Source organism: Pseudocercospora fijiensis, assembly GCF_000340215.1.
Source record: "Pseudocercospora fijiensis CIRAD86 unplaced genomic scaffold MYCFIscaffold_3, whole genome shotgun sequence".
Taxonomy (NCBI): Eukaryota; Fungi; Ascomycota; class Dothideomycetes; order Mycosphaerellales; family Mycosphaerellaceae; genus Pseudocercospora; species Pseudocercospora fijiensis.
In genome coordinates, this window is record NW_006921534.1 from 1,436,574 (window position 1) to 1,461,105 (window position 24,532).

General features: G+C 42.7%; 1 protein-coding gene across 1 annotated transcript; it reads right to left on the minus strand.

Annotated features, from left to right (window-relative positions):
• Positions 1–22,213: 22,213 nt before the first annotated feature.
• MYCFIDRAFT_162812 (uncharacterized protein) lies at positions 22,214–23,712 on the minus strand. Its single transcript, XM_007926382.1, has 5 exons — positions 23,463–23,712; positions 23,085–23,413; positions 22,741–23,033; positions 22,529–22,688; positions 22,214–22,482 (listed from the first exon to the last, which is right to left on the minus strand). Exons 1-5 carry the CDS (start codon positions 23,660–23,662, stop codon positions 22,277–22,279), a joined length of 1,188 nt encoding a protein of 395 aa, XP_007924573.1. The 5' UTR covers positions 23,663–23,712; the 3' UTR covers positions 22,214–22,276.
• Positions 23,713–24,532: the final 820 nt, after the last annotated feature.

Here is a 24,532-nt window from a genome sequence, read left to right on the forward strand (position 1 = left end):
CTTCTTTTGATAGTTCTCTTATTAAGCGTCGGCTTTTAAAAGAAACCTTAACGAAATATCGGCTACATTTAACGAAACCTTAACGAAAAAAAATTATTTATAAAAAAAACCTACTAAACCGCTAAATTTCACTTATAATAATACGTAATACCTCGAAATACCTCGTAGTAGTAGTAGTACTATAGTCGCCGGTCGGGCTCTAACTTACGGCTACTTACCCCGCGTCCTTTACGTTCCTAGGCCTCGAATTTCGGGACGGCCCGTCCCGAAATTTACGATCCTAAGGATCCTATCGATAGGATCGCTTAGGATCGCGACCCCGCGATCCTATCTAATAAGATCTTTAACGTACGATCCTAAGGATCCTAAGGATTCTAAGTAATTCTAAGCGATCCTATCGATAGAATCCTCGCGATCGGAAAAAAAGTTTTTATAACGAAGCTAACTAACGAAGACCTATCTAACGACGATAGTTATAATAGCGTATTTAACGACCTTCCGGACCTCGATAATTATCGCTATTATACGATCCCTAATTTTCTTAGTAAGGATTTCAAGCCTTTTATAGGCTAGTAATCTACCGAAGAAGGCGACGTAAATATGATAATAGAATAGAGAATCGCTAGATTCCGAACCTAAGTAGCTATAGTAACGGAGCCGGTCTTAGATAACGAGGGTAGAGCGCTAGTTCTATCGTTTACGCCGATTAATACTAATAAGATAACGCTATCTAAGACTAGCAACGATAGACTATCTAAGACTAGTAACGATAGATAAAAGAGAAAGAAAAATAAGGGTAAAGGCCGACTTATCGAAAAGAGTAATAATAGCGATACTAGCCCTATAGACGATACGGCTCCTTAGCTAACTAAGAAGACTAAGAGGAATAAGAATATAGGTAATATAACCTCTCGGCTAACTAAGAAGGCTAAGAAGGCAACGCCTATTATACTAAGTACTATACTAACGGCTACTCTAACGACGTCGTCGGATAAGAAGAGGGCGTAGGCTAGAGCTTAGACGGCTTAGCCTACTAAGGATCGGACTCCGAGAGTAGACTTAATAAAGTTAACGACTAAGGAGAGAAATACTTATAATAAGATATTTAGGAAGCGAAGAGACCTTATACGAGATCTCGAGGTAAATATACTCTATCTAGCTTCTAGCGAAATACTTAATATAGACCTAATTATAGTAAAGAATATAGTCGACGATAGTACTAAGCGTAATCCTAAAAAGGTTAAGAACTCTACGAAGAAGCTATAGTCTAAGAGCAACTAGCCGTTATAAGAAATTATCTAACGCTAGTTTAGAGCCTATTACGGCCGTAAGGTAGTATAAGTTACTTTTATAAGGCGATAGTATAAGGCGAGATAGCTAGTTAACCGCGACCGAGAGCTAGAGCCCTTAGATATCTTAGAAAACTTCGATAGGATCGATAATACTACTAGGGCAACGGGTAAAGCTAGTTAGGCAGACTATAAGGACGCGAACCCGCCTAAGTAGACTAACGAAGGTTCCTTAGTAGTAATAGTAAAGGCTACTTAACCGATAGACGACCTAGGCGCTAAATTCGAACTAGATAGCTAAGTAACCGATAGGGTTATACTCTACCGAGATATAGGAGTATAGACCGACCTAACTAACCTGCTTTTAGAGAAATATACTAACTAGTATATAGCTACTACTAAAAAGAAGAGACGACAAGCAGAGGTTTAAGTCTAGTTAGATCTTAAGAAAGCAATAACAGAAGAAGAGGTTAAGAAAAAATAGGCGGACTTCGTAGAGAAATAGGCTAAGGCTATAGTAGTACTTAAGAAGTAAAGCCTAAGTAATATATTAATATATTACGCCTAAGTAGTAGATAGCCTACTAGATAACGAGTATCTAGGTAAAATTAACCTAAGTAATATATTACGCCTAAGTAGTAGACGGCCTACTAGATAATATATATCTAGGCAAAATTAGAGTAATAGTACGAGCCTAAGGGCGTACCTTTTTCTTTTATTTAGAGTAGACTATTATAGAAAGGGGAAGGAGCAGCTAAGACGGCTCGGCTAACTAATAGAGGAACGGTTACCTTTATAATTAACCTTTATACTCTATATAACTATCTAACTTAATAACTTTATAACACTAGGACAACGTTACGTTACCTACTTCCCGTCGATCCTTCTATACTAAGAATCACGACTAGCAACCTAGACAGGCTGTTAGTTACGCTTATCGGGCATGCTTACAATTATCTCTAGAAGCTTCTAATGCTATTCCTGCTTACATAACTCGACACTAATAAGTTTAGACTATTATTATCTCCGCTAAATCTCTACTAATGCACGACATTGATCTCTCTAATATAAGTACTACACCCCCCGACAGTAGGAGCTAGTTAGTATGTCGGAAATGGTCTCTGCTATATAGCCGCTATTGCTATAAACGCCTGCGTAGCGACAGCGCCTACAAGGTACTCTATACCTATTATTACTATTATAGCTAGATAAGCGGCAAATTCGTCTTCTACAGCTTCATCCCGCTACCTCTTAATAGGAAAACATCGAGTGCTCGCTCGTAACTACGGATTTGACCTCTACACCGATATATGAGGCACTTTCATATATATAGGGCAGCACCTAAAATCCTAGACTCGTACTCTTAGGGCAGTGTCGCTTCTACGTAATACGAAACCTCTTTTAAGCGCTCCGAAACCTAAGGCTCCGGGTTAAGCCTCGTACGCTCCGGATTGATGCTATCTATATTAATTAGCAAGATATAGAAAAGCGAGGCGAACAAGTCTAGCAGATAACGGACATCTATCGTCAAGCGTCAAAAGTGCTAGTCTAGTTTGACTTAAAAAGGTAACACTACCTATGCGAGCGATTGTAGTAATAAGATAATTCGTAGGTTTAAGGTTACAGCCCTTAGTCTAGTCGGCAAAGTATACTCTGTACCGTACCGGATTAACTTATATACAACTTAAGGCGCCCTCGGACTTGCATTTAGGTAGGAAGATTAGAACAGCTATAAGCGCCTTAGGGTAGATTGCCTAGGCTACCTCCCTTAGTATTATAGGAATCTAATAGCATTCTCTAGAGCCTATATATATCGGAGTAATAGTAGATACTCTGTTATCCCTATATTTTTATAGGTTTAAACGTATAGCCCTACTTAGAATCGACGGTCCTTGTTTAGTAATTAGCACTTAAGCGTATACACACTTTATAGGATCTGTATTACTATAGCTATAACTGCATCTGTCGTCGTCGCTATTATATTATATATTAGGAACTAGTCCCCCGAAAATTTGCAGATACGCTACTTAACCTATCTTCTTATAGACTATAGAGAATCGCGAAGTATAGGGCAGAAGGATAATGTTTTCGGCTATAATCTACGCCGATTCGAGGCGTAGGCTTCCTTCGATAATCTTATTAAGACTTAGAAGGAACAGGTTTAAAATGTAGCTTTCTTACTCTTATCTCCCGCGCTACGATCGTCCTATTACTATAGTACGGCTTAGCGACTTTTAAGGATTCTAGTCCGCGCAAATACAACCGTTTTCCCTATAATAAGCTTACGCCTCCTTTAAGAGAGTCTAAAGTCGAGATAGCCGTATACCTAGAGTGCTAAGGTCCGCGTAGAATAGGGCAGACGGAGCCTTTGCTAGACCGTAGACTATACCCGTTCGGGACGTAGCTTCATTCCGGCAACTAGTAAGAAAAACAAGTCCTCGTAGCCCTAGAAGAAATTTTTATATACTACGTAGGAGACGACAATCTCGCGTTCTACTCGGCTCTATACGTCCTAGCCCTTGCATTTGCGGAAGCTAGACATCCTCTATATGCCGCCCTTCGAGCGTCTATAGCTACCGCTAGGAGCAATAGACGACTACGCCGACTTCCGCTATACCCGCCCCTCTCGACCGTAGAAGGTAAAGCGTAACGGTTTTGCTATAAGCCGTATAGGGCTAACGCGAGAGGGCTTTAGTAATAAGTATACGTTAGCGCTTTAATAGGACCGGGTAGGTACCTGCGACTCCAATTACTAACCTATAAACCCTACTAATAGGAAGACCCTAGCGCGTATAGATAAGCGCCTTATAGATACTATCTAGAAAGGTTGTCCTAAACTGCTACTAGTCCGCAGCGCTTAGGAGATATCTGCTAAATATAAATATCTTAACAAGGCTGCTAAAGAAACGTTAAAGCTACTTGCCTATAATAGTGCTATCGAAAGACATAGCCTATCCTGTTCTAAACTTCCCTATCGAGCAGTCTTATCTTAAGATACAAAGAAGTGCCCCTAAGCTAGTTAAGTACTTAGGATCTGTCGCGCTTGCACTACCTCTATTTAGGCGCTTCGTAGTTAAATTCGTATATATATGCTACTCGTAACTTCTATTTCTATACTATACTATATTAGGTTTAGCGCTATTCGAGATCTTATTCTAGCGAAGCGCCTAAAGCTAAACCGTTGCTAGCGGGCATAGGTTACGTTACTACTACTATACTAGTGTTTATATAGCTCGAAGAGCTATAAGTAAAGGACGAAGTGCTATAAGTAAAGGCCGAAGAGCTATAAGTAAAGGCTAAGGCGACGAGCGGGGTAGGGTAGGCTAGATTGTAGAAGATTCTACGGCGGCTGTAGCCGTGCCGCGCTAGGTAATAAGGCGGAAATCGTTATAAATCGCGCTTTATAAATCGCGCGCCTTTCTAATAACAACTTCTTCTACTTACTACTACTTCTACTACTACTACTACTACTACTACTACGACTCGTTGCTACTCCCTTTCTATCTTTACTAAGCTAGATACTATACCTACCCCCTATACTAGCCCCTATAGAAACCCCGAGCAAGATCTCGAGCGCTACCGGTAAGTTTAACATTGTCGCTAAACCTTTATAACTGCGTCGCTAATAGTGTTAGTCGCTTAAGTATTTAAGGGTAAGGAAGTAATCGATCTCGCTAGTACGTCGTCTAACGAGTCTTCCCCTCGCTCTACGAAGCGAGTTCTATCTAAGAAGACCGGCTCTAAGAGGGTCGCGACTCTAGTAAGTCTCGTTTATAAATATATATTGCTAGATATACTAACCCTTAAAGCTCGTCGTAGGCGAAGTCTTCGTACGTTTCGTTAGCGGCGTAGTACGCCGCCTTACTTTTAACTATACTATCGTCCTTTAAGAGGGCGCTAAGACTATCGAGTACTAGTAGTCGCTAGGTACCTCTACTATTAACGCGCAGTCGTACGCTACTCTCCTAGGATTAGACTTTACCTAGGACTTCGGCGCTAGCTCTCCTTTCGTCTAGATAGGACCTAGGAATCGATTTGCTATAGGAATCTATATCGCCGCTACTCGGAAGAACGCGATAATCTAAGAATAGTATGCTAATTAAGAAGTTAAAAGTTAGAAAAAGCGAGAGGAAATAAGATAAGATATACTATCTACGCTATAGGGCGCGGACCGATATATATACTCTACGGAGGTTAGTTAGCCCTCCGTAAAAAATAAAATCTATAAAGTAACTTATAATCTTCTCCTTCCTATTTTTATCTCGTCTGCCCGTATAATAGATATATACTAGGCCTATAATATCGGTTAGCGAAGCTAGCAATATTTAATCTCGCGTTTCTTAGTACGTTACCGCCGTTGTTGCTATTCGCATTATAGTCGGTTTGAAATATATACCTAATCTAGTTAAGTCCGCTCTACTACCGCGACGACTTCTATACGAGCTCGCTTACTATCTGTTTTCCGTATATAACCGCTTGCAATCTCGCTAACACTCTCGTAATATATATCTCGAATATACTACGTCGGAAATATAGGAGAATTAGAATGCAATAATTCCGCTAGAAACTCGAAGAGTTACTAGAGCTATACTTCGCTTATACTTCTCCTAAGATCTTCCGCTTTCTAAGACACTTCCGGGGTAAAGTCGTATTCCTACTAGTAGCTAGTATCCTTAGTAGAGATAGTCTCTTAATATTCTAGGGTGCCCTCTTCCTATTCGTACTCCGTAGATAGAGGTCGAGTATTCGATTTCGAAGCCCGCCCGCTATCTTCGAATTCTAGTAATGCTACTCTCTTCCGGTTATAGTTTATATAGCTAGTATAGCTCCTAGGATCTCCTCTATAAGCGTAATTACTATATAGTAGCTTTAGCGCTAGGTTATAGGAATAACGGTACCCTTCGAAATAACTACGGTTAGATTCGTAAGTTCTATATTTCGAAGGAAAGGGACAGTTTAGTATAGCGCAACTTCTAGCGTCTATACCGAGGATATAGACTAGCGCCGCTCGCCTCGCTCTCTTATTAGTACCCTTCTACGTTACGCCTTCTCCTAGTATACGTATATAGCCCTCTCGAAATACTAGATCTCGCCCTTTACCGCTTACGATTTTCTTTGCTAACGCGTAGTCCGTAGTTCTAGTTTCCTAAATTTTACCTTTTTAATATGCTTCTACTACTGCTTATACGAACTATTGCGCGTAATCCTTTCCTACTTTAGGTATAATATTAAGGCTCGATATTGTATTAGCGCTAGGAATATAGTAGAGAACCCGAAGAGAAAGGAGGATAACTAAGAGAACTGCCGGGAACTTAGCTTATATAGATAGGGGATAGGCGGCTAAATAACAAGGTTCTCGGTACCGCGGAGAAGTAGTAATACGCTAACCGTATTTAGGTAGCTAAACTCTATACCTAAAGAGAAAAAAATACTAGTACGGATAGAGAAGTTTTATATATATATATTATAGAGAATAACTACTAATCGTAGCCTAAAAGTCTTCTATATCGAAGTCGAGATCTACGTCTTAAAGTATACTAAGGATCTTAGCTTCTTGTTTATATACGACAACCGGAGCCTTTACCTTAGCAATATCGCCTAGCCTTAGAGTACGAAGTAGCGTTAGAGCGTATAGTATCGAGGTCGGAGTAGAGACTTAAGTACGGGATATAGGCTTCGAGAGTAATACGGGTTGTCCGGGTAGTCGCTTCCTAGAGAACGAAGGACCTAGAATAGGCGTAGTATTCTTAGAAATCTATTAGATTATACGCGCCGCAGATACGGAACGAGGTATCGGTATAGGTACTAGCGTAGGTAGTGTCGACGAGGCCTTAGTTAGATCTACCTACGCAATCTCCTTCGCCACGATCGCAAATGTACGTCCGGTATCAAGGCAAACCCACTCGGATGGGCCAGAATGAATCAATCGCAACGGAGTCGTCTAGTTAGTATCTAGGAAGTTCTACGAATAACGGTCGGCGCGAAGTTTTCGCTAGTACTATAGTTAGCGCAGTTTCTCGCTAGCTTAGCTATCGTCCGACTCTAGTATCGACTAACGTCCTATCTTCGTCGTTACCTAGTACGAATGCCCTAGGACCCCTTTCTACCCTACGCGGAAGGCTGCTATCGCTACCTACTTCGCGGTCTAGACCCGCAAAGTTTCGAGTATACTAGTTAGGCTCGTCTTCGGGTTCTATAGCGTCTCGAGTAGAACCGGTAGGCGGTTTAGCGATTTCGGGAACGTACGCTCGAGGTACGTAGTTAAGTATACCCTACGGGCGTCGCGGTTGCTACGCTAGTCCGGTAGAGCTAGTAGGTATAGCGTATATCGCTCCGCGTAATAGGACGTTCGAGGTAATACCTATAAACAGATTTCTATCCTTAAAAATAAAGTCGTAGAGACGCTTAGGCAGATATAATAGAGCTAAGCGAAATACCTTATTTAGGGAGTCGCCGCCTTATATAAAAGTATACTTTCCGTTAATAAGTACGCGGAGGTTGTATACGTCCGTAACGCGTAAGAATGCTATAAAGAGTTAGCCGTAGCTAAATACGGGCCGTCGAAGGTCGATGCCGATATATACTAGGGATTAACCCTAAGATTTGTTTATCGTTATTACGAAACAAAGTCGAAGCGGAAGTTGATATCGCTTTAGGGTAAACGGCAGGCCTTTATTCGAATGTATCTAGATTCGCGGTATCTAGTACACTTCCTAATTATCGTCGTCTAGCAGTTTCCGAACTTTAACCCTAAACTAGAGTGTTTTTATAACGATAACCCGCGTTCCGTTTACGAGTCCTACGGTCTTATAGATGTTCCGTATAATTATTATTAGTATACCTACCCGGATCCGTAGGTAAGGAATCTAGAGCTCGGTATTCTAGATAGATTTTAAAAGGCTTAAGATTTCTAGAGGCTAGTCTTTATCGCTAGGCAACTTCTCTATCTTATCCTCGTAGCGATATTTACGAATTGTACCGTACGGTAGGTCGTCTACGATACGGTCGTTAATCTCGTAGGCGGTATCGTTCGTTATATAAAGGATAGCTCGAGAACGATAGAATACTAGGTCGTACTTAGCCTTAATAATACCCTATCTTAGAAAGACGAAATCGATAAGCTCGCTAAGGTCCTAGACTCTTCCGACGTATATTAGTAGCTTAATAAATCGATCGAACACGTCGTCGTATATAATATAGAGGGTCTAGCGGTAGAAGTCGACGTTCCGCGGATTACTATCTACGAGCCGTATATTTTACTAGAGATAGAGTACCTTAATCTTGTTCTAGATTAGGAAGGCTTTAAATGTAATCGCTATTACGTCTGCTTCCTTCGAAGACTTCTTATACTCGGGAAGCACTAGAAGAGTCTATACCTAGTCGCCGCCGAATACGACGGGGACTCCTACGAAGAATAGTTCGTTACCCTAGCCGTTACTACCTAATTATAACTTGCAAAAGAGTCGATATATAGCTATAATATCGCGACTATTCTGCATCGCGGCTTCGTCCTAAATAACTAGATAAGTCTTTCGGATTAGCTTAGCGTCTATTATATCTTATATAATAGGACAGTCCTACCGCCCGGTATTATTTAATATTTAAAGGAAGTTTGAATCGGGAGTGCGCTATACGACTACTAGGAAGCAGCTATACGGCGACACCTAAAGACGCGATATATAATACGATAAGGCTACGTACTCTATAGGTCGCTAGGAGTATACGGTATAGGAACGTCTTCCCGCAGCCTCCTAGACCTTAGATAAAAAAGTGCGCTATTAACGGATTCTAGTCGATGTCGTTCGTAATGTCGGTAAAGGCTCGCCTTTAACTGTTATTAAGAAGGTAGGCGTTTTATTAAACGTAGAGTTTGTTCCCGTCTTCGTTTCCTATATCGACTAACGCTTCTTCTTAAGCGATAGCGTCGTTACTACTACGTATCTTCGCCTACGTAGGATTAGGACTCGGTAGTCTATAGCCCGATATCTTATATCCGTTAGCAACTAATTCGGTATATAGCTACTACTTACTATAACTTTTAGTAGTAGTATTTATCTCCTTATATCTTCCTATATAGCCTCCGCGCTATAGTTCGATATATAGATCTTTATATATATCCCTCTATAGAAGACTCTACTATCGCATAGAGTCGGCTCCGGATATCGCATCCGTTAGGATAAGTAGCACGAACATAAGACGCAATTATCGGGAGATATATATCTTCTCGGCCTCCCGGAACGTATCTAGCTATTTATCTTCCGATCTTATAAGACCGGATACAATCGCCGCCGCTCGAAAGCTCTTATATATAGTGCCGCTATATATCCTTAAGTCGCGGAAACATTTAGTATCCCGAACGATATAGAGCAATTTAATTAAGTATAGTATCTCGCCTTTAAGACGTAGGGGCGGGTTAAAACGCGCGATTGAGTATACTACGCGCCTAGAACGTTTCTTCTACGCTTTGTTATATAGCGTATAGTATTTTAGAAACTCAAGATATATTAAGCGCCGGCAAGATACGTCGTTATCTAGTAGTAACGCGTTATACCGAAACTACGCGACGAGCGTAGTACGTTATCGTCTATCGCCGTATAGGTCTGCTATCGTCGCGTTATAGTTAAATACGATATTACCCCTAGGGCGTAGTAGGTAGACGTCTAGTCGAATAACCGCGGGCTATTCTTTATAGCGCTTACCTCCTAAGATATTGTATATCGCTATCGTAGGACTAATATATCGTATATTAACGTAGTTAGCGATCTCGTTACTAGGAATCTCGAGGTAGGCAGTCGCACGGTCGGCGCCCTTATAGACGTACTTATTAATATATTTAATCGCCCGTAATAAGCGGACCTACTCGACGTTAATATAGGCGTTAAACCGCTTTAGTAGGTATAGATTGTACGGTACGATATAACGATTGTCGAAGAGGAACGCGCGATTCCTCCTCTTATTCTATATCCTCCCGTTACGGCGTCTACGATATTTCGGAAACGCGATATTAGTTACTACCGTCTTATCCGAGAACTCTATAGAGAATCCCTTAGAATACGTTCCTTCGGAGTGTCGAGGTAACTATATATACGGGACGTATAGAAAGCCCGCGCTATAAGGTCTATAATATATATATTCCTTAACTAAGTTCGTTACGCTACTATCCGGGTCCTCGGCTAGGCTCGGAAGCTTAGCGCGAATAAAGTTATCGATCTTAGATATAGTATCTAGCGCTTAATCGGGCGCGATCTATAGTAAGAGGTAAAGGTAGGGGAGGCTACGCTTCTAGTATTCGACCGTCTAGCATCTCGCGATATAGTAACTAAATACGTTCCTATAGCAGACCTCGTATAAAAACTCCCTAGCTTTCTAAATAAAGACCCTTATCGTAATGTCTAGGCGGTCTATTACGTCCTAATAGTCGAACAAATAACGCGTAATCTCCGGCTAGTTAGGGTTAGCTATAAACGTAATAAAGTACGTAGGGACGCCGAAGTAGCCGACGATAGCTATAGAATCTTAGTAGCACTATAAAATCTACCGATCGCCGCCGACGTACGAGGACGGGAGAACTATTCGTAGAGCTTATAGGATGCTATCGGATAATAGAGCCCTATTCGTAGGGACGACTAAACGGTTCCGCTATAGCAAACTATAACGCCCGCTTCCCTCGCATTCCCCGTACTATACCTTAGTTCGAAGAACATTGTAACGTAGGTCTTCGCCTATCTGTCGAGACAACTCTCGTTAAATGTCCTATCTGTTCTTATTACTTAATAGTACGCGGGTACTACGCTGTTTCGGTTGTTTTAAGTCGTACGTATCCGCCTACACTTCTTTCTAATAGTTGCCTAGGAAAAGCAGCTCGTTTAAGTCTACTACGGTATATATATCGACGTATAATTGTTATAGGAGCCGGCGACCGTAGAAGATAGTAGGAAATTAGTTTAGTCGATAGTGCAAAATGTACCTAAAGTAATTCCTAAGCGTAACGTGCCTCCTACTACGCGTACGAAACTAGTTCTTTTATAAAAACCTAGGAGTTCTAGCCGCCTAGAGGAGGACGTAATGTATAGGGAAGTAGTATAAATAGTAGCGATTTATACGATATAGAGTAGTAGACACCTCTCCTGTACTTAACCGCTCTACTACTACAAAATCCCTTATTCCGCTAATAGCTTCCGGATCGTAATCCGAATAGAGGGCGGCTACTTCGTTTACGACCGGCTTATTATATCGACGCGCGTCCTATATACCTTCGTAGACTAAACTAAGGTCTATAGCCTTAAGAACGAGGCGCCTAGGTCCTTAGGAGGATATAAACATTTCCCGAGCTGCGGCGAACTTGTAATATAGCGCGTTGTATTGCGTAATTATCTTATATAACGCGATTATAGTGCCGAAGTCTAGCTACGGCGATAGTACAGATTTCTAGTTCCGGCTAGTATATCTACGATCGCCGGATTTCTATATACGCCTCTTAGTAGTATATACGGGGTCGTAAAAGTATAGCTACGCGTATTAGGGATCTTCCGTCGGAGCGAAGAGACCGCCGCCTAAATAATACGCTTCCCCGTAGATCTAGAACGAACTATATCCTAATACCCGTATATTACGCTTAGCTATAAATAAAGTTATTACGAGGCGGCAATTGTAGGCTCGAATGTTCTCCTAGAACGTTCTTACTTCTATATCCTTAGATAGGTCTATAGTAAGCAGTCGCCGTAGCAACGGAGGTAGTTTAGGGATCGGAAATATACCTTTTACCGCGCTACTACCGCAATATGTTATAAACACTATACCGTTCTTATCCGTAGAAGAAGACAGTTTGCTATCTACTCGGACGTTCGATGCTTTACGGATCTAATACTTAGCTTAATAGTATTAGTAGGTATATACTATATCGCTAATATTAAGTATTACTACCTCGTATAGTATCGAGATATACGCCTTAAGAAGAGTAGACCTCTCTAGGCGTAAGAGGTCGGCGTTAGTAGCCTGCGATCGACCTAGGCTATAGTACGCTTCGGCGACCGCCGTAGGGAGGGTATTATAATCGTTTAGACGTTTAAAAGATATCCGCCCTAGAGAAGGCTAACTAGCTCGCACCTAAGGACTAGAACCGCTAGCTCTAGCCCTACTAGTAGGGGTAGTAGTAGTGTCCGTCGGTGTTGCTCTAGAGGTAAAAGGAAGGCTCGGTAGAAGTAGCGGTTAGATAGGCCCTAGCGACGGAGCTCTAGGCGCGATAGAGCTACTATTCTTAATTAAACTCGTAGAGTTAGCGTTATAGGAAGGCTCCGTAAATTCAACGTCTATCGGTCTAGAAGGATCGAGAAGGTCGCTAAAGTCGTAGTAATTATCGAAAGCGTCTAAACCGTATTTATTAGGGGCCTCTATATCCGGTAGCGTCGGACCTTGCCTCTCGGCGTCCTATATAACGCTGTCTCTAGGCAAGATAGACTAATCGTCCTAGTTATAGTCGCGACCTATCGGACCTAGCAGAGTATAGATACTAGAAGCGCCGCTTGCTAATATAGATATAGAATCGGACCTGCGACTAACGCTCGGAATTATAATAGTAGGTAAACTCTACGCCGAATACGATAAAAGAGATAGTATTAGACGTAACGGGTCGATAGCACATAACTCGTACGCAGGCGGAGTATAGGGACGCTCCGTAGAAGAAGATATAAGAAAGAGGGAACGATCGGATAGCGTTTTAGATAAAACACCTTACGTATATAGCGATAATACGCTAGGGAGGTCGCGCGTCGTCCCTAACGTCTCTAACGTATCGTTAAAGACAGGACTTGCTCGACGTAACCTAGGTAATAGTCCGGTAGATGCGTCGTCGTACGCTAACTATATATATATAGTATTAGAATCGCGGTTGCTATAGGTAGAAAGTTAGGCTTTCTATTAAAGTTAGGGAATATTATCGCTCGAATACTAACCTACGCGCTAATATACTACTAGAGTACAAACCCTATAGAATCGTCTGTTCTTCCTCTAGAAGTTAGATACTAGTTTAACGATCTAATAGAATTTGCATTAACGCAGTTCGACTACTAGTCTAGAAGCGGGACCGGGAACGGGAATACGGTTATACGGAAACAATAGCCTAGCGGAAGATTAGGAGATACCCGCTCTATACCTCGACTCTTTATCTCTATATAATATCGTTTAGAACGGATTATCGTCTTATACGACGTTTATCCCCGTCGACATTTTAACTAGTAATAGGGAACTAGATCTCCGCTTCGGCTTCGGCTATCGTCGCGAACGCCGTAACTTAGATAGACTATCGTCCGATATTAGGTTAATCGTAAAGTCGGGCGGTGCGAAAGAGCTAGGTATCGCTCGCTTCTTACCTTTTCTCGCGCTCTCTATATCCGGTAGCGTAAGTATCGGGCGCTTAGATCTAGAAGAAGATAGAGTAGATAGAGAAGATATTTTAGGTAAGGAAGAGCTAAGCGAGTACGCTATACTATAGAGTTCGAAGAATCGCGGCCTTTTATACGAAAAGCGAGGTAATTACGACGTACTATTAGTAGACCGACGATATCGAGGCGTCCTTATATACTACCTCTCGGAGATAGGGACAATTCTAAGAGCGAGCCGTTATTTTCTCGTAGAGATCGTCGATAATATAAGCGTTAAGGTACGCCTCGGAAATTAGGATCCTAGAGCGGTATAAGGTATACGAATCGTAAAGAGTCGATATTAGGGATCTCGGTTAGGAGGGACCGCGGCTATTAGCCTATCTACCTCTAATACTTACTAGTCCTAAGTTGTTTATAGATAGAATAGCTAGATGTTCGGTATTACGAAAGAAGTCTAAGATCTAGGGAGGACGAATCGCGAAGAGTCGATAGCGGAGACCCTAGTTAGGAGGGCCTATACGATTAGTACTTGCTTACGAATCGTAATAATTCGGAAATTAATACTAGGAAGTTCCTTTAACGGAGCTAGTTAGATTATTAGAATCCGTAGATTAGAAGATTCCTAGATCCTAAGGTAGTATTAGCGGAGTATATAGATTAAATAAAGGTTACCTAGAATGCTACTCCTATACGAGCCCTCGAGATCTAGTTTAGACAAATTATCCCTAACTAGTTAATCAAATCTAGGATATATAGTTTACGAGAGTAGTAGGATACTCGCCGGCCGAGATTACGGAGGAGGACTAAGTACGAATAGTAGGTTCGTATAGGGTAGTTCGTATAGAGGGGAGAGAGAGAGCGAGAGTACTCGGTAGATAGGCGCCTCTTTAACCGATCCTAAGAAAGCTCTACGTTTACCGGCGTAATCTAGTCTTACGTAGTATCGATCTCGCAATTTCTCGACGTAGAAAGGCTATAGGCACCCTATAGAGCGCCTAAAGTTAGGAGACTAGTAGGATAGCTACTAGATTCCTTAGGCGTTAAGTAGATTGCTCTATACGGGTCCTACCGGGAGTACTATCCTCTAGTCGCCGATTATTAAAGAGAGATACGTATATAGCTAGGGGCCATTTAGAAAACTAGATCCTACTAGAGCTAGTAGTATTAGTAATAGCCGATTAGAGGTATTAGGCGAGGACGCCTATAACTCGCCTTTAAGCGTCTAAGATATTAGCTCGCTAAACGATAGTCCGGTATATCTAGAGACAGTATCGTAGGCGGCGGATGTAGAGGATTTTAATATAGAAGAAGGTAAAGAAGCTACAACGGTGCCTACTATACCTAAAGGAAGATAGATCGCGGTTAAATATATAGACTAAGCGCCGGTTAAGACTATATATTCTAGGAGGGCAATTTCGGTATTAAAGGCCTAGATTAGCGATATAGTACGTATGCGCTAGCTCGGATAGTGTGTTCTTCGGCTTAATTTCCCGTACTCGGCGCTCTTAAAGAGCGATATTCGTTCGGGTAGTATCGCGCAATTCTAAAGACCTTTATTTCGAAACCCCCTAGTCCTAAGTGTATCTCGAAGTAATATACGCGCCGCGTATACGTAGCTGCCTGTTTATTTGTATACGTAACGCGATCTAGAAGTAATATATTAACGCGATTATTAATACGAACTTAGAGCGCGATACGGATATTAACCGTTATTCTATCGACCGCCGCCCTTCTATATACTTCGCGTAGTCTAGTACGACTATTTCCCCCTCGATTTCCTTCGCCGACACTATTATATTAGCGATTAGAACGCGCGCGATAGCAGACTAGGAGGACGTCGATTTTATAGCTATTTAGTAGTAGGAGCTAAACTTCGCCGCTAAGTCGCTCCGTAACGAGAATAACGGCGTTAAGGGGGAGACTAGCCCTGTCTTCGATTGCCTAAGGGAGAACTATAGAACAGGCCGGCAACCGGATATAGCGTACCGCGATAACCGCCGCTACGATATATATACTAACGAGATCGTAATAGCGGTTAATAGAAGGATAAACGCGAAACTAGACACTAAGTTTATAAGTGTTAGCGCCGCGTATAGATGTCGAAACTAGAGCTAATAGTAACTAGACGTGCTAGTACGAAATAGTAGATAGTAGCGTAGTCGAGCTTACCTTTTAGCCGAAGGATAATAGCTCTCCCTATCCCTTCGATCGTTATAACTTCTTAGAGGCAGATAGTAAGATTCCGGCCCTAAAGAGATTCGTAAGTTAGCCCGTTAGGAAGGACTGCCTATTTTTAATCTCGTACTAACCTCTATAGGCTCGGATAGGTATATTAGGGCGAGCTCCGTTTCCGGACTATCGCTATAGAAGACTACCCTCTCGCCGAATATCCCCTCTTACTTCTCGTATACCCTATCCTCGACCCGCGGTCGCCTTCCTTCGAATTAGTAGGCAAGGTATAGCTGTTCTATACCTTCGACCCGAGGTAGCTAAGCTATATCTCGACTAGCGGACCCGGTACTAATCTAACCCTGCCTAGCAAATAGGCCCGCTCGTTCTATTTTCTAGTAGAAGGTACTCGAGGCCTCTAATATAATATTACGTTCCGCTCCGTATAAGATAGGGAGAATAAGTATCGGCCCTAGATATTAGAGAAGGCGTAGAATAAGGCTAGCTTTAGATATACGGACTAGTAACCTAAGATATTATAGAAGTAGGGAGTTAGCGACGTATACCTAAAGGCTATTAACGAGCTAGAGTTTAGAGGTAATTAACGGCCGTATCTAAAGATATCGCGATTCCGGTAGCACCTAAATTAGTAGAAATAAAATGAAAATAGTCCTACTCTTACCGTCGCCTATATCTAACCGTATATTTTACTCTTCTCTCCTATACTCGCTACCGCCGCGAAAATTGTACCGACCGCGTACGCCGCTAATCCTCTATTTACTCCCTACTCTTTCGGCGTCGCGAAATGCTAGTAAGACGCATCGATCTACGCTATCCTAATAGCGAAAAGGGAGTCCCTCTCTTAAACCTTGCCTACTTCTCGCGTCGTCTCCGCTAGTCCTCTATTTACTATCTACGCTTTCGTCGTCGCGAAATGCTAGTAAGACGCATTAATCTACGCTATTCTAACGGCGAAAAGGGAGTCCCTCTTTTAAACCTCGCCCGCTCCTCGCGTCGTCTCCGCTAATCCTCTATTTACTCTCTACCGATACTATATATACTCCTATAGCGAAGAAAGGCGAGGTCGGATAGGAGCGGCTTTCTAATACGTAACTAGAGCTAAGCGAGCGGGGACGCTTATAGCCGCTACGTAAATAGAGACCTCTAGCTAATTAGGTAGTCCTAAAGGTTATATCCTCGCTAGTTATTTAAAGCTAGCCCTAGTTAGCGAGATGCCGAACTATAGTCGCTCGAATATATTAGCCGACCGTACCTTTAAGGGTACGGTAAAATTAGTATAAGGCGATCTACGATCTACTAGATCGTCCGGATAGAGGGTTTAATTCCCTTATTAGCTACAACTTTTTTTTTTTAATCTATACAATTATCTGTATTCTATAACCCTCTAGCTAATTAGATCGGTTCTAGATAGTAAGAGTTATTCGCTCGTAGTCCTTATAGAGATACGGGATAGCGACTAGCGAGGGTATAACTTTTAGTATTAGAGGTTCGAATCCTCTATTAGCTATCCTTTTACGCTCGCGTAAGGCGGCTAGCTATAGCCGCGAATTCTAGAGTTCCTATACGTAATTTTCCCCGTATCTAGGAGCTGCCGCGCTAAGCGGGAGCGCCCGCGTGTTTTAGGGATACTAGAACTTTATATATATAAAAAAAAACCCCTAGCCTTCTAAGGTACGTGCTTTCTTATCTATACTAAGACGAGATAGAGACTAAAACTAAACGTATCGGTCTATCTAGGGCCTCTAACTTGTCCGGTACCGCCGTTTATTTAGAGAGCGTATTGTCTTTACATATAGTAAGAACGAGATGTAGCTTTAAATACACCCTACGCGCCGCTACGCTATCGAAGACGTCGCGTAAGGGCAAATTACGGCTTAGAGACGATAACAAGTATAGAAAGTTTATAGACTAAAGGAGATAGATTGCTCTACCTACGATACCGTACTTAGGCTCCTCCGCCTTCTTTCTAAGTTATAATAGCGTCTGTCTCTAGGGCGCGAGCACCGTACTTATAGTAGTCCTAAGAAAACGTACTACTCTCCCGTTTCTATATATATCTCTAGACGATAAAACTCTCTATTCCTACGCCCTATATCGAGGATTACTATCGCGTCGTCCGTATCGATTTAAGTATAACCGAAATTAGTAGCATTCTATACTAACTATAGCCTCCTTTTTATATCGAAGTCCCTTCCCGCCTCTACGTTAAAGAAGTCGTAGTATTTAATATAGCTATCGTTTCGTAGGAAGTCGAAGGGTTAGTTATATTATAGTAAAGTATCGATAGCGCTAGGAAGACAGATTTCCTCTAACAACCGTAGGTCGTACCTAACTAGAACCCTCTATACGAAGGTGCTATCTATTCGGCTCGTTATAGTAGGATACGCGTATAGAGGAACGACGACGAAGCGATCTATACCGAACGGCTATATAGTAGCAAGCTTTATCTACGCGAATTCGATCTAGAACCGGTTAGTAAAAGCGCTATATTCTTAGGGTACGCGACGGATATACCTAGCGATAATGCCGAGGAAATAGCGAGTTAGACTTTTAGAGGTATAGTCTCGGCTCGAACTCGTCGAGTTCGTCGAGCCTATTAGTATTTGTATATAAATTAACGTAGATAATAGACCCTTCTATTTGCTCTTTCCGTTACGCCTAAGTAGTAACAACGTTAAGGTTACCGTCTAGGTACTTGTCCTACGACTACTTAGGTATAGAGATCTATAGGAGTTAGCTTTCTACTACTATATACTAGACGATATACGAGAATACGTACTACGTATTCTTCGTCCCGAGACTCCGTCTACTAGTAGATCTTATTTATAACTAGAGATACTAATCTCGATATATGCCTAGACGGCTAGTAATCTACAACGCTATAGTACGGAGGTTTAGGAGAGAAGCCGTTATTCTTGTCTATATTACGGTTCTCGCGTACGCGGCGTAATACCTCCTTAGTAACTAGCTTATATATGTCTTATAGCGCTTCTTAATATACCGGGGCCCGGCCTATAGCGAGCTATTAGCGAAGTCGTATAGAAGCGCGGGGGTGCTTAATCTCGGCTATAGCGCGATTTAATTCCTAATATTAAAAGGCTCGCTACGGTATACTACGTAGAACGTCTATCTCTATAGCTCGATATTAGCGAAGGTAGCGTATAGCTACCGATACGCTAGAGACTTACTATTAGGGAGGGCTATAGTAGCTAAGACCGTATAGGAGGGGCGCCTTTATCGAGGTCGCTACTAGTAATATCGACAACTAGAAGGAGGTAGATATAGCTACGTAAAAGTAGTCGCTATATTAGTTATTATAGTAGTAATATTTAGACGACGCGTAACGCCGCAATATTACTGTTTATATACGTAACCGTCGCCGCACGCTAAGTCTATACTAGCTAATAGATATAAAGCGACGATATAAAGCGACGATATAAAGCGACCTGCGATAATAATAATAGCCTCTCGCGACGCGACGACGAACACTCGACCTTACGCTTACTACTCTAGCTTAGATCCTACTACTATAACGTCGGTATCGTCGCTAGGGAGGTATTAATACGAACGAAGTCGTTAAGGACTCGAGTTAAGGCAAAGGAGCGCGTCGTCTACCTCTAGTAGTATAATCTAGTAAGATATATCTTCTAGAGCTATAAATTTATATCGTATCGAGGGATATAAAAAGATGTCCGTTAAGCAGATAGCACGCTAAAAATTATAACAAATGTACTAAGATTATCGTAGATTTCCTTCCGTAATCTCCCTAAATACTATATTCTCCCCTACGCTCTATACTACGATTACCCGCGCCTTAGTTTATTATAACGCTCGACTCGCTACGATACTCCTCTAGTAGGGCGAGACCGAATAATAATAAGGAAGGCTTTCGCCGGACGGGAGCGCTGTATATAGTTAAGAGACAACTCCGCGTCGCTACCTAGTCGAAGCCTATACTATTACGGAGGAGCCGGAAATAGTCTAAGAAGTAGGTTATCTTAGCGTACTTATCGCTAAATAGGGCCGGGAGCTATACCGTCTATTCCTAATCGCGAGTAGCACTCTCTAAGAGTAAGGCGACGCTAATACTATAGCCGGATATCGTATCGAATTAATACTAGATCTCGAGGACCTTTATAGCCGCCTTATCGGCGACGTCGTTATAGAAAAGGCTAGTAGCGATATAAAACACCTTAAGAGGCTTCGCGATAGTCGATCCTTCTACTAGCTACGATTCGAATATCTACTTAAGGTCTAGCTTCCGAGAGACGATACTAAACGAAGGAAATAAGCCGAACCGCTATAGATCGAGAATCCTCTATAGCGGGCTAAGTAGTAGCGAGTCTTACTATATCTTCGTAAAGAAAACTACCGACTCTTACGGTAATTCCTACCGAGTACCGTAAACCTCCTCGTACTAGAATTGTTAGCTACTATATCGGAGTACGACCGCTACTATACTACTTACTATAGCTTTCTATACCTCGGACCCTTTAAGACTATAATCTTAAGCGTACGTCTTCGCGAGTATTGCGGTAGGCCTCGAGAGACTGCGATAGGTAGTTAGTAGCGGGCCCTCGTTAGATCTATACTAGTACGACGCGAATAAGTACCTAGCGGCTAGAGGAGTTAGATCGAGGTCGGTTCTAGTAGAGTCTATAATAGTCGATCGCGATATTAGGTTGTTATAGTAGTAATTAATAACCGCGCGCCTACTAAAGTCGTTATATCTCCGGATGTAGGCGCGTTATACGCGGCTACTATAGTCGCATATACGACGCGCGCCTTCCTTAAGACTTACGAGCGAAGAATACCGCAATTTCGTATAGCTTCTCGAAGGCTATAGAGGTCGATAGAGCTACGATAGCGACTAAGAGGGTCGATAGTGTCGTATTTATAAGACCCCGATAGCGGAGCTCGCGATAGTAGGGCCTCGGTACTAGTTATATATACTAAATTACGCTTCCCGTAAGGCTACTAGCGCGATCGAGTATACCGCTTCGAGTAAATACCGCCGGATAAGGTATATACGACGAAGACGCCCTTTTCGAGACTACTATCGAAGTTATAGCTCGTCGCGGTATATACTACGACGTCTACGCCCTTCCGAATCGCTAAGGTATTAACGTTCCTCGCGTCTACTAATTAGAGGCCGCGGTTAGCCCGTTTTAAGCCGCACTAAGCCTAAAGGGGCCCTAACTTTTATTAAGTTATTATATTATAGATTTTATATCGAATAGGCTATATAGCTTAATAACTATTAGTCGTAGTATAGTACTTTATAGAGACGGGACCTAGATAATTTAGCGATTAAGAATATCCGCTATTTTAATAAGCTAGTCGCTTTAGAAATACTAAAGTTATTATCGATAAACGTAAATTGCTACTCTCGACTAACTCGTTTACCTATCCCTATATACTTTAAACTTAATAGTAAGAAGTCGCGCGTAGGTACGTATAGCTAAGAAGTTAGTCGGATAGCACTAATTAAGGGGCTCTAAGTGTTAGATACACTAGACTTAGGGGTTAGTGTTTTAGTGTATATTAGTAGCCGGATAGCTATATTAAGTCGCGTCGCGAGATTTAGTATAACTTAACGCGTATACGTCGCATATACGGGATTTTTAGATCGTTAGACTCGTAATTAGCAGGGCTACAACCTCCTCGTATTGGATTTGCTAGTTGTCGTTAGTATAGCGAGATCGTATTTTAATAGCGGAATCTACGATAAAAATCAGCGGTTTGGCTTTAGGCCTTTAGGCAAAGGATTAGGTAGAGTGGTGTATGATTGGTTGCTCGGAAGTCGGCAAATGAACCCTAAATTATGCTATCACGTGCAATTCGAACCAATTCACCACCGCGGAACGTAATCCTTAATGCACAAAGGCCTAAACGGAGGTAGGCGCTTGCACAAGTGCCTGCCGGATATCAAGGCGTCATAAACAAAACCGCTACTCCAGCGATGGAGGAAAAGGTCGTTCTTTCGTCATATGCCACAAACAACGAGGCTTGAGCTGAGGCTATTCGTTAGTATCCCAAAGTCGCCGATGCCAAGATACAGTAGGAGCAATCCCGCGCGCTTACAGATGTGTCTGCCGCTAACAAAATCGCTCGTAGAGGGTCTGAGCCCCATAAGTCAAAGAAAGATCCATCCGATTTGCAGGAAGTAATTACCGTGAGCTACCACACTGCCTCCGGGACACGTGTGACAACTGTGCACGTCCACGAAGATGGTACTTTCAAGGAGTTTCCCTCGCGCAACGCGTACAAAGGCAAATGAACACGTCTTCCCCTCGCTATCTGCAACAGGGGTGGCTATTGGGCGATCCGCATAGAAGTAGTTTGGTGGTGGAGCATAGAACAAATGTCTGCCTAGAGTAGCTAGGACACATGTATCGCTCTGTCGTAATCTATTTCTTATCTCGACTTAGCCTTGTCTTCCCTCAAATATTGAAGGATGAAGTCGTCCTCGAACACGTCATATGCTGACGCTCGCTCTTCTGGAAGCCATCGCAAAATCTTCCGCACGAGAGTGAGCAGCATCTTCTTATCCCTCCCTTCCAGTCGTCTTTCGCGAGTTTCAAGCGACTGTTGTGGGATAGGAGTCTCCGCAATCCATCGTCCTGTCTCTGAGTTAGCTCGAAGTCCTTCCTGTGAAGAGGTACATGCCTTCAGAATTCCAGTATCGACTACAGTCTGGACTCCGCTGCAAGAATTCCTTTGGAGGAGGTCCCATAAGCGACACCATCTCAGCGAGATGCACCTCATCGTCAATCACATTGTCTTTAATCGCCCTGAACAGTCGACCACCCTCAAAAAGGTCCCATATCTACTGAAAGTTAGAAGGCGAGGACTGTATGGGAGAGGCGACGGCTACAAACCATAACTCCGAATGCCCATGTGTCAATCTTGCAATCCCACGACATATTCATAATGACTTCTGGAGCCCTGTATACGGCAGGCATCACGTCGCCACTATGATTGGCGCCAATCTTGGCAGCACCAAAGTCGCTGATGGCCAATGCGCCAGAGGTTATTGGCATCCCTTGCGAGGTATATATAACACGGTGTGGCAGTACCTTTCGGGGAGAGGGGTTTTCGATTTCGGCCTTTTCGATGTCGGACAAAATGGCCGAGTCGTGAATACCAAGCAGGATATTGTTGGGAGAAAGATCTGCCTCTTTGTCAGAAATCGGCCTATCGAAGATGAAAGGGGATCTTGAACCTGTGTGCACCACACCCGCTTGGTGCAAGAAATCCAACGCCACCGCTACGAGATGGAGGGTTCGCTGTAACAGTTCCTTGTCGAAAGCCTTCGCGGGTAGCATGTTCCGGAACTCGGTGAAGGTCATTCCCATAGGTCGAAACACTAGACATTGGTGCACGCCTTGAGCACTTTCAATTTGAAAATCGTCGTCACATATGCGGATCCACTGCCTCCCCGGATGTTCACCTTCGACAGCTGCTAGCTGCCGAGAAACGAGCAATTCGTTGTTGACTTCAGCGGAGTCGTCTTGTGCAATACATACTTTGAGAACCCAAAAATGACTTGTTCTGCCCAATTCATTAGCTGAACTTCAAGACATGGCCTGGGGGGATTGACGCATGCTCGAGATCTCGACAGAGCCAAACAGTGGAAGCCGTCCCGAACCCCAACTTCGCTAGCACTTTGTAACGTGAGTGAAAGACTTCTCCTAGCCGAACAGGATAAAAGCGCTCTTCTCTGTAGCCAGGCACTGTTTCTTCTTCGATTTTGATGCTAGGGGACAATTTAGGGAAGTCGTGGCCGTGAGGTGCTATCATTGACACGGATCTTGTCGACGAATGATTGGTGAAGGGAAATACAGCGCGAGACCCGATGGAAGCGCCGCGTCGACGAGATTTTAACAGAGCCGATAAAAGTGACCGACATGATGGTACGAAATTCATGTCGGGGGAGCAGGCTGTAACGATAAGGGAGAAGTGTTTTCTCCGCTGTTTGACGCCCCGTTCCTACTTCAGCCTAACCTAACCTAAACCGTTATAGCTCCGGTATCCGCCCCGCGCCCAGCCCGGAGCGGATTGCCCCGAGCAGGGTTGCCCTACAACACGACTACGGTATAGCCTAGGCTAGAGCACGTCTCTATACACTTATCCTCTTTAATCTTTTTAGTATAGTTTAGTCCCTTTAATAGACCTTCTATAGTTTGCAAATATCTATAAGCTCCTCCCTTTTAGCAACTAGCGAGATCTACGTAACTAGTATAGACCGTATAGTGTTCTTACGTATAGGTTTAGTTATATTAAGTACTAACGATCGAACGATAGCGATTATAAGCTCTATATAACTATACTCGTATTCGGGAAAATAATACTTTATCCTCGATATAATATAGCAGTAATAAAACTAGTATATTAGGAATCTCGAATAGCCTATCTCCTTATATAGGTTAATTCGAGCGGAGCGATAGACTAATAGGGTCTAGGTACCTAGAATAACTTAAGGAGCTTACGAGTTACGACGAGAGTCTATAATATAACAACTTAACAAAAGTTAGGGCCTCTTTAGGCTTAGTGCGGCTCAAAACGACCGAAAAGCCGACTCTAATTAGTCGGCGGCGAGGAACTTTAAAATTTCTCGATTCTCGAGCAGTCCGGAGGGCGTAGGAGTCGTAGGATCGACTATAACGCTCT